At 34.3% G+C, this 16,187-nt stretch overlaps 1 protein-coding gene across 4 annotated transcripts in view; it reads right to left on the minus strand.

Annotated features, from left to right (window-relative positions):
- The window catches only part of YTHDC2 (YTH N6-methyladenosine RNA binding protein C2), a 75,963-nt gene that overhangs the window by 15,534 nt on the left and 44,242 nt on the right, over nucleotides 1–16,187 (minus strand). For all 4 annotated transcript variants that reach the window (XM_023617857.2, XM_023617856.2, XM_070233229.1 and 1 more), the window contains 5 exons: nucleotides 9,182–9,454; nucleotides 7,027–7,153; nucleotides 5,330–5,535; nucleotides 4,785–4,980; nucleotides 345–454 (listed from right to left, as the gene is read on the minus strand). In XM_023617857.2, the coding sequence (XP_023473625.1) occupies nucleotides 345–454; nucleotides 4,785–4,980; nucleotides 5,330–5,535; nucleotides 7,027–7,153; nucleotides 9,182–9,454 (912 nt within the window). The remainder of the gene's footprint in view (nucleotides 1–344; nucleotides 455–4,784; nucleotides 4,981–5,329; nucleotides 5,536–7,026; nucleotides 7,154–9,181; nucleotides 9,455–16,187) is intronic.

The raw sequence follows: 16,187 nt of genomic DNA on the forward strand, positions 1-16,187 counted from the left end.
GATTTACAAAAAAAGAAAACAGGATAAACTCACTATCTTTCTCTTAGAAACAGAGTTGTATAAAATAAAGGGAGTTCTTGTGTACCCAATACTCAATATTTTCTTATATACACAGAAATACTCAGATATTACCACGCTTAAATATTGAGCCACACCTAGGTTTTTCAGATTCTCTATTAGAATAAATCCCAATAGGGCAGAGAATAGGGCCCTATGAAAACTGAAAAATAAGCTGTATTCTCTAATACTAGGAGCTCAACATTAAAGATACAATTTTCATCATACTGTATATCAATTCATACTAACTGAATGAAAGAAATTTATCACAGTACCACAAAGCTTACCTCAGGCTCTAGTTTGAAATTGAGCCACTCATCAAGTTTCAAAGCTGCCAAATTAGCAGTAGTTCTGTCTTCCATTTCACTATCACTACTGTCATTAGGAATACCATCCGCTGTTCAAACAAACATTAAAAGGAAAAAATTTTCACATTTACCATATTATAATCATAGCAAAAAAAGTAAGTAAATATAGATACTCTGTATTTAGTATATTGATATACTATACTATATATACAAATCCTTCTGATTATACTAATAATTTGTGTGGGGAGTTCTCCAAACCCAACAGGTCACAAATTAAATCTCAGTATTTAAAAAGAGAAAAAAAAGACATTGTAAAGATCACACTCTCTAATCACAATACAACAAAACAAAACAAAAAAGACAAGAACATAAAAATTGAAGCACAATCTTTAAAAATAACTGTATGAAGAAGAAAACTAAGAACATAAAGAACGAAATGAAAACCTTATATATCAACCACTACTCATATAAATTCACAGTTTTCAACTTAAAAAAGAAAAAAGAGAAACTATAGATTTAAATACATCTTAGAAAAAACAGCATAAAACCCAAAGAAAAATAGAAGAAAATAGTAAGGAAAAAAATTATATTAGATAAGACAAAACGATAGTAGTAAAAACTACAATCTAGTTCCTTGAAAAGACTAAAAAGCAACCTGCTAGTAAAGTTAATAAACAGAGAGGAAAGCACCAATCTATCTACAAAATCAGAAATGACAATAAAATTATAAAAATTAATATAAAATGTTTTAACTAAAAAGATATAGTATGCATAATTTTAGAAGAAATTTGAAACCTTCAAAGAAATTATTTTCTACAAAACAAACTGAAAGAACAAGAAACGACTAAAACTAAAAGAACAAGAAAGAGAAAAATCCAGACTATTTGAGGAAGAAATTAAAGATGTCCTTAAAGAACACCAACAAAAAATTCCAGAACACCAACTCTCTCAAACATTCAAGGAATCAAATAATGGCCAACTCCTTTAACAAAACAAATCTGAATCTAATGCTAAACCTGATAAAACCTAAAGATACCTGATTATGCACATACACACACCACACAAACTCTACAGGTCAGCCCCACTAATGAACACAAATATAAGAATTCTAAATAAAATGCTAGCAAAATATTCAGCAATGCAATAAATTCTCCTTAATCCAAGGAAGGTTTATTCTTGGCAGGAAATGATAGTTCCCTAAGAAAACATACATATCACATCAATAGATTAAACAAATTCTGATTATATGAACAAATGCCCAAAAGCTATTTAATAAATTCAACACATTTTTAAAACATTAAAAACAGAAGAATTCTTCCTTAATTTAATAGTACTTTTATTAAAATAAAAATTAACATTAATGGTACAACTTTAGACTTTAAATCTTTATAATTCAACAAGACAAAGTGGACAATTAACATGGTTTTCCGAAGGCATAAAAAAGCAATAAAATTAGTATATTTTAGTAGAAAATTAAAATATTACCACGTGAAGGTGATATAATTTAATAAATAGAAAATTCAAAGGATTAATGAGGGCTTAGTAAAGCAACAGAGTAAATATACTGTTTGTGGTAGTGTTCCTATTAAACAAGATCAGCAGGAAAATGACACAAAGAGAACAAAATCTTAAAATCATCTTAAGAAATATTATCCAACTCTTATAAAACTTACCAAAAAAAAGATATTGCTAGATTTAATAGAAGGTATGGCTAAACAGAATAATATCCTAAATTTCCTGGAAGCAAACACTAAATTAAAATCACAAAAGAATTGTTGGTTGCAGAAAGGGTTATAAGATGACGACTACTGAATATTCATTATAAAAAACAGGTAAGATTATCAAAGAATAGTTTAATAACAGAAAGGCGGCAAAGAGTTACAGGTAGGTCCTCCACTACCAGATACTACAACTTACTAAAAATCAAAACTACTAAACAAGATGGTGCAATATAAAGGCAGAAATTTAAAGTTATCAAGTATACAGAAAGTTTAATAATGACAAAGGTAATATGCAATAAAGATGCCAAATGTAATACGCAATAATGTAAGCTTTCTAAAAAGAGAATACACAAAGCTTAATAAATGGTGCAGATGAGGGGAAAGCCTTAGAAAAAACTCGGATCTACACTTTAAACCAGAGTCAACTCAACACGGTTTAGAAAATTAAATATCTTAAAAATCAAATTATAGAAAAAGAAAGACAAACAAAAACAGAATACTTATCAGGTCAATGAAGGAATGAAACTTTCCCAGCTTTGAAAGTGACTAATATAGGAAAAGATATTCAATCTGAATATACAGTAATCAAAACACAGAATTCAAAATATGTAAAACTAAAAAGGATAATAGATTATATTAAATTTGATAGAGAAAGGACTAAACCTTTAAAATCATAAAGCTGTAATTCAAATTTTTAAGAAAAACATCAGTATTCAAATAGGCAAAAGATGAAATAAACAACTAAAGGGAAATATAAACAAATGCTCGGTGAATTATTTCTTTTTGACAGGAAAAAATTAAAAGTGTAAATGAAAGAACTTTTTAAAAAATATATTATTTTATAACATATTTTATTAAAATAGCAAATTTCTTTTTTAACACTAGCACCCAATGATGGTGCAGTTGCAATGAAACTCACTCTTGATGGCCCTAATATGGCTCTATAAGGAAGAAGAACCATAAATAATATTCATATACTTTTATCAAAATTAACTTACACTTTAAGGAATTTTATCCCAAGGAAAATATTTAATGAAAGCAAAAGGACACACAGATAAAGATGTCAATGTACCAATGCCCTCACCTTATTCATATTCTCATGAGTTACTTACCAGGCTATTTATACTCTCTAAACAAACTTAATCCCCTATGGGCCCCATTACTCCACTGAAACTGTTCCTGTCAAGGTCATCAATGATCGCCATACCACCAAATAGAACAAATAGAATTTTCAGTACATATCTTTTTCAATCTCTCAGAATAACATTCAAAAGAGCTGACGACACATTTGTGAAATCTATATACCTTCAATACCTGGCTACTCCTTCTTCCTCTACTCAAATTCTAATGATTAGAATTTCTCTGAATTTTGTCAAGAACCCTCTTCTCTATTTACACATTCACTTTAGGAAATTCATTCTCATGTCTTTAATATCATCTACAAGCTGATGACTCACAAATTTGTTTTCCCAGCCCCAGGCTTCTTTCCTGAGCTCCAGATATGAAAATCCAACTGCCTTCAGAAAAAAATCTTACTTAGGATGCCTTAGCCATCTTAAACTTTAACATACCTAACACAGAACTTTTGATTTCTCCCCTATACAACCTGCTCCTCCCAGTTTTCTTAATTTCAAATAAGTGGCATCAATTATTCAGCAAGCTACCACTGAGAAAAACCTGAGAGTGAATGACTCCTCCCCTCCACTCTCCATCCACATTCAATCCAACTAGTACCTCCAAAATAATTTTGAATCTACTTCTCTTCATATCCACTGCCACCACTGTAGTTCTGAGCCATCATTACATCATGAGACCACTGCAAAAGCCTCCTACCTGTCTCCTTTCTTCCATTCTTGCTCCTTCAGCAATCCATTCTCGTGGCCAAAACAATCTTTTCCAACATAAATTACATCATGTCACTCCCTTACTTAAAACCCCTCAATGCCTTCCCTTGCATTTACCATGACTTACAAGTCCATGCCTTTCTTTCAACTTTGTCTCACCCTACTCTCCTCTTTATCATTATGCTCCCAATCACATAACCTTTCTGTCAGTTCCTAGATCATTTCCTAGTGCAGTCTTGGCCCTTGCCATCTGATTCTACCTAGAGATTATTTCTGCATCTTCACATAGCTGACTTCTCCTCATACTTAAGGTCTCAGCTTAAATCACATCTCTCCTCAGAGAAACTTGTCTAGGGTCCCTTTCTAAAGTAGGTCACCTCTAAGGCAGTTCTCTTTATTTCCTTCATAGTACCATGCAGATTATTTACTTTTTTGCTGTTTACCCCTACTATCACGTAAACTCCTGAGGACAGAAACACCTTGTCTATCTTGTTTTCTGTTACATCCTCAATGCCTAGCACAATACTTGACATACAGCAGTTGCCCAAAAAATACTTGCTGAATCACCAAACAATTATTTCCTTTAAACTACCTTTATTTATTTTAAACTATCATTTAAATTCAAGTGGAAGAGAAAAACAAACTTCCCATCAGCAGGCTTAATCAAATATGCACACATCAATATCAAGTTACCTTAGAAATCAAGTTTAAGAACAGTGGTACATTTCAGTATTTTCTAATTAGTTTTAATACACCTAAAGAGAGCTGCAACTATATAAATTTTTATAATTTCTTATAGTAAAAAGAAAAAAATTCATTTCAAATGTTTTTTATTTCTCTCATAATACATTTACCTCGAAAGGATGACGGTTCCTGAAGAGCATTACTTGCCAACCTAGCTGGTCCACAGAATACCAATACAGTGACGGGTGTCACTGCTGAACAACATCTAATATTAGCTATTCTATGGGCTCTGGTCATTTCATCATAAATAAGCCAATCTGTGGGCAATGCCTGAATTGCTGCAGCTTGACCATTAGTTGGAGGAATCTATTAGGAAAATAAATTTAAAAATTGTTAACTGTATTTATCACCTAATCTACTGGCAATACTTTTAAAATGTAAAAAGACCCTCAATGAAATAGATGATGTATATTAGTACCCAAGCAAAAATTAAAGTCATTGTTCATGTAGTTTGTACAAAAGTCCTCACTACTTAGCACATTACCTCTTCCAACTCTTAAGATTTCATCAAAATTTTGTTCCAATGTTGAATTATACAGTTATAACTAGTTAATTTCTTACAGTAGGTCAGTATTTGGGCATTTTTCACTGATCTTCGACTATCTAAATCAGATTAGTTTTACTTCAAGGCCTAGGAGCATTAAAAATGTTTTACCTTTTTATATTGAGGCTGACTGAGCACTGAAGTGGGATGGAACCGTACTTTTTTCTCCTTTGGCCCTGTCAATAATACATTCTCTCTGTCCACATGGACTAAATTAGGATACATGCCTGCCACCAATGCAGCTTTAACGACAGCCCAATTCTCGGAATTTGTGTTAACATCTCGAATGTCACCACCACCTCTCGCTCTAACAAAACCTGGAAAGAGGGAAAAACCATATCAACTTTTTTTCTATTGTACAAAATACGTTTTTAAATTTGTGTGTTTTTACAAAAAATTGTATAACTCACACAAGTTGAATGATATTCAAATTCCACAATAAGAAAATCTCCTCTGGAAAGTTTAAAATATGTTCTAAGGAAGTTTGTTTGCTCAGGATAAAGTAAGTAGAAGATTCACTCGGGGACTTAGGGAATTTTAAAAAAATGCACATTCTTGTTACACAGTTCTGCATAAGCTGCTATAAGTAACATACTAAAAAGGGGCGCATATATATGGTGACGGATGGCAACTAGACTTTTCATTGGGAACACAATGTAGTCTATACAGAAGTTGAAATATAATAATGAAAACCAAAATTTATATAATGTTATAACCAATGTTACCTCAATAAAAAAATAAATAATTATTACTATGACTGCTTGAATCAGGTTTCTACCCACCACAACAATAATTTTCCCAATTATATAGATCTATGCTATCTAACGTGGTAGCTACTAGTCACATGTGGTTATTGAGCACTTGAAATGTGGCTAGTCCTAACTGAGATATGCTTACATGCAAAATACTCTCTGAATTTCAAAGACTTAGTACAAAAAAACTTAAAATATCACATTAATAATGTTTTATATTATTACATATTGTAATAACACTTTAGATATGAGTTAAATAAAATATACTTAAAATTGAAAAAAAAAGAAACATACTAAAATCATAGCTGAAAACCTAAACCATTCTTCTGACTGGTACTGATAACATCTTGGTTACGACAGACACTAGTTCTGGAAGTAAAGTCAAGTAAATATAGATTATTCTTGAATTTCAAAAGTCCTTCATATTTCCCCATATTTGAGACAACTCTAAATCCTCTGGTTCATTAATTATATTACTTTGACACATCAGCTAATTTGTGAATCAAGGCCCTGGTACTTTTCTTCTGACTATTTTTTCAATGTACTATGCTGCTCAAAGGGAAATTCAAGGAAGCAATTCTAAAATGAAATAGCAACACTGGCATTCTCTTTAAGAAAAAAAAAATCAAGTGCCTTCAAGAGATTATTATTTATGTTCCAAAAATATGAAGACCAGCACTCATATCAATCTACTTAAATTTTGATAATTTCTATTTCATAGAGCTAAATAATTGTTTATTAATAGTAATAAAATGTAACTACAATATCTAAACTGATTTTTGCCAACAAATATATTATAAATTGCTCATTGTCAACAGTATCCAAAGGTGTTCATATATTTCTCAACTACAGCTTCTGCAATATCATTTTTTTAACCAAAAACAAAAGTTGAGGTCACACAGACATCTACAAAGCAGTTCATGAATATAAGATATACAACAATGTAATAATGTCTTAAAAATAATATAAGATGGCATCAGTTTACACTAGAAATCTATGAGGTATGGGCAGGGTACTCTCAGTGGTTTAAATAGGTTCTTTGGGGGAAAACTTTACCTGATGCTCTAAGTTGACCAAGTAACTGAGTTCTCATGCCTATGATTATTTCCATGGTAGCTTGCGAAAGAAAATTCTTCTCACAAAAGGCTCGCTCCCACCCATCACTTCGTGCTTTCTGCCATGCCTATAAAAATATAATTACATAACAAGATGTATTTACCGATCACTTCCTAGTTAAATAACACAGTAACTGCAAATGACTACATTAACCACTCAAAGTTAATTCTCTATGTCTAAATTATTTTATAAAATCTAAGATTTTATTTAAAAAACTCATAAACTCATAAATATAGAGAACAAACTGATGGTTGCCAGAGGCAGAGGGTGGTGGGTGGGTGAAGTGAGTGAAGGTGGTCAAAAGGGACAAACATCCAGTTACAAAATAAATAAGTCCTAGGGATGTAATGTTCAGCATGGTGACCGTAGTTAATAACACTGTATTGTGTATCTGAAAGTTGCTGAGGGAGTAGATCTTTTTTGCTTTAATAAACTTTTATTTTTTTATTGAGATATAATTGACACATAACATTATATTACTTTCAGGTGTATAACATACTGATTCAACATTTGTATATGTTCTGAGGAGGTCACCACAATGAGTCTAGTTAACAGACTCAAGAGTAGATCTTAAAAGTCCTTATCACAAGAGAAAAAATTTGTAACTAAGTGTGGTGATGGATGTTACCTAGATTTACTGCAGTGATCACTTTGCAACATACACAAATATTGTATCATTATGTTGTACACCCAAAACTACTATTATATGTCAATTACATAAAAAAATAAAAAATAAAATATAAAAAACAAAATCTAAGACTTTATGATCAAATAAAATTTATCGTTAGTTAATTTATACTCAAATGCTATGAAACTATTAAGTTAATAAAATACCACTGAGAACTAAGTATCAGGTAACCTAAATGACCAGCTACGTAAAAATATTTACCTTTGCAGATATGTCTAATTTTCCTCCACCAAAGTGTGGCAGGTTTTCAACTAAGCCAGCATAACACCATTTATATCTAAGAATTCTAACACTCCAGTCCTCCAAAAATAAGCTCTATATCAACCTCCTAAACTGTCTAAGAATGGAAAGTGATTTCCAGAAACCATCTATATGCAGTACAAGAAAGCTCCTCTTTGAAAATGAGATCTCTTGCTTTGCAATATAACTGAAAGACCAAGGCAGCAATTTCTCCTCTCTGTTTTTGAAGGAGCCGGGGAAAAAGCAAAGAATAGAAAGGAATTCTACTCAAAATCTCTAATTATTATCACTCAACTGATTTACTAGAATATATGGTATCTAATACACTCAATTAATAGCAGGGCACCATCCATTGTTCAATAATGCCCACAAAAGAGAGTTCAATTATTTTTTTAAATTGCATGCACTGGAAAATTCCTGTATGCCTGAAAAAGAGTACTTTCTGCATAAACAAAATGAAACTCTTTAAAAATGTGTAGGCACAGCCTACATTCAAGAGAATTTAAGGATAAATAACATATCTACTTTTTCAAGAAATAACATATTCTTCCCCACATATCTGAATTTCTAAATCATTTCCCTTCCTCAGAGTCCCACTTTCCTTACCTTTTCTTTCCCATTTATCACTTTCCTCACTTTCTCACTACTATTATCTTAAAAGGTTGTTAAGCGATTTTTGGAATTCACTTTATAAAATGAGGTTCTTAGCATAGTGTCTTGACCACACAAGAAAAAGATGCACTCTAAAAATCAATAAATAGATACTAAATTCAAGATAACCTTCTCTCAAGCTTTGTTCTATGTACTTTGAATATACAATGTTGCTTAACTAAAATTTTAAAGCATTCCTTGTCGAGACATGTCTGAAACATAAGGAAGATAAGAAACCTATTAGTTAAAAAATAAATACAAGTATAAATAAATATATACATACAAACATACATATATTCCTACAAGGAGAACATTGAGAAAATGAAAGAAAATAGAGAAAAACTGTGATAATTTTAACATACTAACAGTAGGAAGATATTTTTCTGGGCTATTAATAAAATGTGAGTTTATAATAACACAATTAGTGAAATCATATGTATTTTTTTAATTTGTTACACGACCCAGAAATGTGTTTAACCAGCAACATTTTTAGAAATAAAATGACAATAATAATACCTGGAATGCTCTAAGAAGTGCCATATGGTCACTGAAAGTTCCTGCAGTAAAACGTTTCCTACAAAGCATAGCTGCACGTTTCTGAGAGGCCTGGGTTGGTAGGACAAAAGGGTCTCGATAGGCTAGCGTGCAGGCAATTGTAAGGATAGGGTCCAGACACTTTAAAACAACAGCACACAGAACCATTTTACCAAGATGTGGTTCTACTGGCAAGTCAGCCAAATGATATCCAAGTTCAGTGAGATCTTCCCATGCATCCATTGCATCTATTGTCTAAACAAAAGGATACAAAACAGAATCTGACATGACCAAAAATTATGTTTAATCAAACCACACACTTAAAAATCCATAAGTATGACGTAAGAATGTAAATTTTCTTTTGCTACCACATCTCATAAAAAATATATTTTGCTGAAGTGACATCAGCATCATGTCAGAGTGAGCTCTCCCCTTAGACTCTCCCCTCTAAGATACAACGAAAAGGACATTCATATACCAACAGAGGACATTCACATATCACAAAAGATGTCTGAGAGACCCACACAGCCATACGTCTGAAGGTGGAGGAGCTGGACACCCCAGAGGAAGTGGAAGGAGGTAAGGGGAATCTCCTCTCCCTCCCAAATAGCAGCAACCCGGGGACTGCACGCGGCTGTGAAAGGACTGGGGGGAGATGGCCGTCTGCAGGAAAACCTTTGCTCTCCAAGTTCCCTCACAGGCTGTAGGAAAGCCCCATATAAACGTGCCTAAGCTGTTGCGGGGGTGTCTTCATCAAGCCAACACCCAAGGAGAGTGGCTAGCAAGGGCAGAACGAGAACGCCCCTAGGATCATGCAAGGTGAAAGAGAGTGCCCATCCCCAGCCCAGCACTCCAGGTCAGCCAGTCAGCCATAGTGCCACACAGATAGAAAAGCAGCCAGCAGCTGGAGTGAGCAAGCCACAGATGATGGCAGGCTCAAAATATACAGCTCTTGACCTCCATCCCCCTGCCCCAGTGGTGGCAGGTAGAAGCTGTGATCAGGTACTATCACTATACAGAGGTACAAACCCATGCCATAAAGCAGTATGAAAAAATGTATTAAATCTCCAGACCAGAAGGAACATGACAAGTACCCATAAATCAATCTTGAAGGCACAGAAATTTATAATTTAAATGACAGAGAATTCAAAATACCTATCATAAAAAAAACTCAACGAGTTACAAGAAAATACAGATAGAAAGTTCAATGAAGTCAGGAACTTTGTCACAAAAGAGACTGAAACTCTAAAGAAGAACCAATCAGAAATGTTGGAGATGAAAAATACAATGGATGAGATAAAGAAAAATCTGGACTCCCTGAACAATATAGCTGATATTATGGAGGAGTGAATCAGCAGTCTTCAGGAGACAAATATAGAAATGCTTCAGATGGAGGAGGAGAGAGAACTAAGAGTAGAAAGAAACGAAGAAATTCTCCAAGAAATATCCAACGCAATTTGGAAATGCAGCATAAGGATTATAGGTATTCCAGAGAGAGAAGAGGAGAATGAAGCAGAAAGCTTGTTCAAAGAAATAATAGCTGAGAACTTCCCAAACCTAGGGAAGGAGCTGGAAATACAAGTGAAAGAAGCCAAGAGATCTCCTAACTATATCAACATAAAAAGACCATTTCCAAGGCATAGGGTAGTAAAACTGGCAAAAGTCAATAACAAAGAAAAAACATTAAGGGCAACCAGGCAGAAGAAAATAACTTACAAAGGAACCCATATCAGGCTTCAGCAGATTTCTCAGCAGAAACCTTACAGGCTAGGAGAGAGTGGAATGATATATTCAAAATTCTAAAAGACAAAAACTTTCAGCCAAGAATACTCTAACCAGTGAAAATATCCTTCAAATATGATGGAGAAATAAAAACTTTCCCAGATAAACAAAAGCTAAGAGAGTTCACTGCCCCCAGATCCTCCCCCTACAAGAAATGCTCAAGAAGGCCCCTATACCTGAAAAAAAAAGAAAAGGGTTTCAAAGCCTTGAGTAAGGAGATAAATAGGTAGACAAAATCAGAAGATTGCAGCTCTCTATCAGAACAAGTTAGCAAACACTTAATTATAACATTAAAGATAAAGGGAAGGAAAACACCAAAAATAAATATAATCCCATCATTTTAACCATAAACTCACAACACAAGATGGAATAAGATGTGACAGTAATAACTTAGAAGGAGAAGAGGAGGAGGATGGAATTGGCTTAGTCTAAGGAAATAAGAAGCTATCAGAAAATGGACTAGCTCATCTACGAGATTTTTTATACAAACCTCATGGTAAACACTAAACAAAAAAATTAAACAAAGACACAAATGATAAAGAGAAAACTAAGAAAATCATCATAGAAAACTACCTAACTGAATTGGCAGTCCAAAATACATGAGACAAAAAACAAAGGAAATGCAGAAGAAGTGGAAAACAAGTGATAAAATGGCAGCAATAAGCCCTCATATATGGATAATGACTCTAAATGTAAACAGACTGAATTCTCCAATTAAAAGACACAAAGTGGGGGGATTGATTTAAAAACAAGACCCAACAATATGCTGCCCCCAGGAAACACATCTGAACTCCAAAGACAAACACAGCCTCAGAGTAAAGGGATGTAAGACGATACTACAAGCTAATGGCAAACAAAGGAAAGCAGGTGTTGCCATACTTACATCAGACACCAGTAGACTTCAAGATAAAACATGCAATGAGAGACAAAGAAGGGCAGTATATAATGATAAAAAGCACACTCCATCAAGAAGACATAACACTTATAAATGTCTATGCACCCAAAATAGGAGCACCAGAGTACATAAAGTAACTATTAACAAATCTAAAAGGAGATATTAACAACAACACAATAATAGTAGGGGAAACTCTACACCCCACTTACATCAATGGATGACAGAAAGTCAACAAGGAAACTGTAGATTTAAAGGAAAAGCTAGACCAGAAGGACTTTATGGATATACATAGAACACTCCATCCAAAAATAGCAGAATACCCATTCTTCTTAAGTGCACATGGAATATTCTCAAAGATGGACCATATCTTGGGAAACAAGGCAACTGTCAATAAATTTAAGAGGACTGAAATCATATCAAGCATCTTTTCTGACCATAATGCTATGAAACTAGAAATCAACTACAAGAAAAAAGCTGGGAAAGAGACAAAATGTGGAAACTAAACAACATGCTACTGAAAAACCAATGGATCAATGAAGAAATTAAAGGAGAAATGAAAAAATATCTAGAGACAAATGAAAATGAAAATACCCTATACCGACTCATATGGGATGCAGTAAAAGCAGTCCTAAGAGGGAAATTCATAGCAACACAGGCCTATCTTAACAAACAAGAAAAATCTAAAAGTAAGCAATCTCAAACTACACCTAATTGATTTAGAAAAAGAAGAACAAAGTCAAAAGTCAGCAGAAGGAGGAAAAAAATAAAAATTAAAGCAGAAATAAGTGAAATTTAAAAAAAAAGGTAGTAGAAAGGATCAGTGAAACAAAAGAGCTGGTTCTTTGAGAAGATAAACAAAATAGACAAAGCCTTACACCGACTCACTAAGAAAAAGAGAGAAAAGGCTCAAATAAGTAAAATTAAAAATGAAAGAGGAGAAATTACAATGGATACCACAGAAATACACAGGATTATAAGGGAATACCATCAAAAACTATATGCCAACAAACTGGACAACCTAGAAGAAATGGATAAATTCTTAGACTCATACAACCTCCCAAAACTGAATCAAGAAGAAATAGAGAATCTGAATAGACCAATTACAAGCAAAGAGATTGAAACAGTAATCAAAAACCTCCCAAAAAATAAAAATCCTATTTTTCTGGAAAATTCTACCAAACGTTCAAAGATTTAATACTCATCCTTCTCAAACTATTCCAAAAAATTGAGGAAGCTAGAACACTTCCTAACACATTCTATGAGGCCAACATCAGCCTGATACCAAAGCCAGACAAGGAGAACATAAAGAAGGAAAATTACAGGCCAATATCACTGAAGACCATAGATGCAAAAATCTTCAAAATATTGGCAAACTGAACAGGGCAATACATTAAAAAGATCATACACCATGATCAAGTGGGATATGTACCAGGGACACAAGGATGGTTCAACATTCACAAATCAATGTGATACACCACATTAACAAAATGAGGAATAAAAACCACATGACCATCTCAACAGAGGCAGAGAAAGCATTTGACAAGATCCAACATTCACTTATCCGAAAAATTCTCAATAAAATGGGTACAGAAGGAAAGTATCTCAACATAATAAAGGCCACATATGACAAACCCAGAGCCAAGTTAACAGGGAAAAACTTGACAGCCATCCCTCTTAGAAGAGGAACAAGACAAGGGTGTCCACTCTCACCACTCTTATTCAACATAGTACTGGAGATTTTGGCCAGAGCAATTATGCAAGAAAAAGAAAGAAAAGGAGGGGCCAGCACCATGACCAAGTGGTTAAGTTTGTGTGCTCTGCTTCAGTGGCCCAGGGTTTTGCTGGTTCAGATCCTGGGTGCAGACCCAGCACCGCTCATCAAGCCCTGCTAAGGCAGCATCCCACATAGCAGAGCCAGAAGACGTACAACTGGAATATACAATTATGTACCAGAGGGCTTTGGGGAGAAGACGGGGAACAAAAAAGAAGATTGGCAACAGATGTTTGCTCAGGTGCCAATCTTCAGGGAAAAAAAAAGAAATAAAAGGCACCCAAATAGGCAATGAGGAAGTGAAACTCTCACTGTTTGCAGATGACATGGTTTTATATGTAGCAAACCCTAAAGAATCTATCAGAAAATTATTAAAAATAATCAACAAACACAGCAAAGTTGTAGGGTATGGAATCAACTTAAAAAATCAGTTGCATTTCTATATTCCAATAACGAACTAACAGAAAGAGAACTCAAGAATACAATCCCATTTTACTATTGCAACAAAAAGAATAAACTATCTAGGAATAAATTTAACCAAGGAGGTGAAAGACCTATACACTAAAAACTGTAAGACATTACTGAAAGAAATCAATGACAACATAAAGAAATGGAAAAATATTCATGCACATGGATAGGAAGAATAAACATAGTTAAAATGTCCATACTACGTAAAGCAATCTATAGATTCAATGCAACCCCAATCAGAATCCCAATGACATTCTTCACAGAAAAAGAACAAGGAATCCTAAAATTCATATGGGGCAACAAAAGACCCAAAATAGCTGAAGCAATCCTGAGAAAAAAGAAAACGCTGGAGGCATCACAATCCCTGACTTCAAAATATACTACAAAGCTATAGTAATCAAAACAGCATGGGAACTGGTACAAAAACAGACACATAGATCAACGGAACAGAACTGAAAGCCCTGAAATAAAACCACAGATCTGCAGACAGCTAATCTTCAACAAACATGCTAAGAACACACAATGAAGAAAGGAAAGTCTCTTCAATAAATGGTGTTGGGAAAACTGGACAGTGACATCCAAAAGAATGAAAGTAGGGGCGGGCCCAGTGGTGCAGCGGTAAAGTTCACATCTTCCCCTTCTCGGCGGCCCAGAGTTCACCGGTTCGGATCTCGGGTGTGGACATGGCACAGCTTGGCAAAAGCCATGCTGTGGCAGGTGTCCCACATATAGAGTAGAGGACGATGGGCACAGATGTTAGCTCAGGGCCAGTCTTCCTCAGCAAAAAGAGGAAGATTGGCAGTAGTTAGCTCAGGGCTAATCTTCCTCAAAAAATAAATAAATAAATAAATAAAAGCTTCTTTAAATTGCCTCAAAAAAAAAAGAATGAAAGTAGACCATTATCTTTCACCATACACAAAAATAAACTCGAAATGGATCAAAAACTGTAAGGTAAGACCTGAAACCATAAAACTCCTAGAAGAAAATACAGGCAGTACACCTTTTGACGTCAGTCTTAGAAGGATCTTTTCAAATACCATATCTACTCAGACACAGGAAACAAAAGAAAAAATAAACAAGCAGGTCTTCATCAGACTAAAGAGCTTCTGCAAGGTAAAGGAAACCAGGATCAGAATGAAAAGACAACCCACCAACTGGGAGAAAATATTTACAAATCACATATTCAACAAGGGGTTAATCTCTATAATATACAAAGAACTCACACAACTGAACAACAAAAAAACAAACAATCCAACCAAAAAATGGGCAGAGGATATGAACATTTTTCCAAAGAAGATATACAAATGGCCAATAGGCACATGAAAAGATGTTCAACATCACTAATCATCAAGGAAATGCAAATCAAAACTACCCTAAGATATCACCTTACACCTGTTAGAATAGTTCTAATCACCAAGACAAAAAACAACAAATGTTGGAGAGGTTGTGGAGAAAAGGGAACCCTTACACACTGCTGGTGGGAATGCAAACTGGTATAGCCACTATGGAAAACAGTATGTAGGGGCCGGCCCAGTGGCATAGTGGTTAAGTTGGCAAGCTCTGCTTCGGCACCCCAGGGTTCACAGGTTCAGATCCTGGATGCAGACCTAGCACTGCTCCTCAAGCCATGCTGTGGAGGCATCCCACATAAAGTAGAGGAACATGGGCAAAAATGTTAGCTCAGTGGCAATCTTCATCAAGCAAAAAAGAGGAAGATTGGCCACAGATGTTAGCTTAGGGCCAATATTCCTCACCAAAAAAAAAAAAATACCAGCATGGAGATTTCTCAAAAACTTAAAAATAGAAATATGATATGACCCAGATATCTCACTACTGGGTATTTATCCAAAGAACTTGAAATCAACAATTCAAAGAGACTTATACACCCCTATGTTCACTGCAGCATTATTCACAATAGCTAAGACATGGACGGAACCCAAGTGCTCATCGACCAATGATTCATTAAAGAAGATGTGGTATATATACATACAATAGACTACTACTCAGCCATAAAAAAAGACAAAATTGTCCCATTTGCAACAACATGGATGGAACTTGAGGTATTATGTTAA

The sequence above is a fragment of the Equus caballus genome, chromosome 14 (assembly GCF_041296265.1).
Source record: "Equus caballus isolate H_3958 breed thoroughbred chromosome 14, TB-T2T, whole genome shotgun sequence".
In the NCBI taxonomy this organism is placed as follows: Eukaryota; Metazoa; Chordata; class Mammalia; order Perissodactyla; family Equidae; genus Equus; species Equus caballus.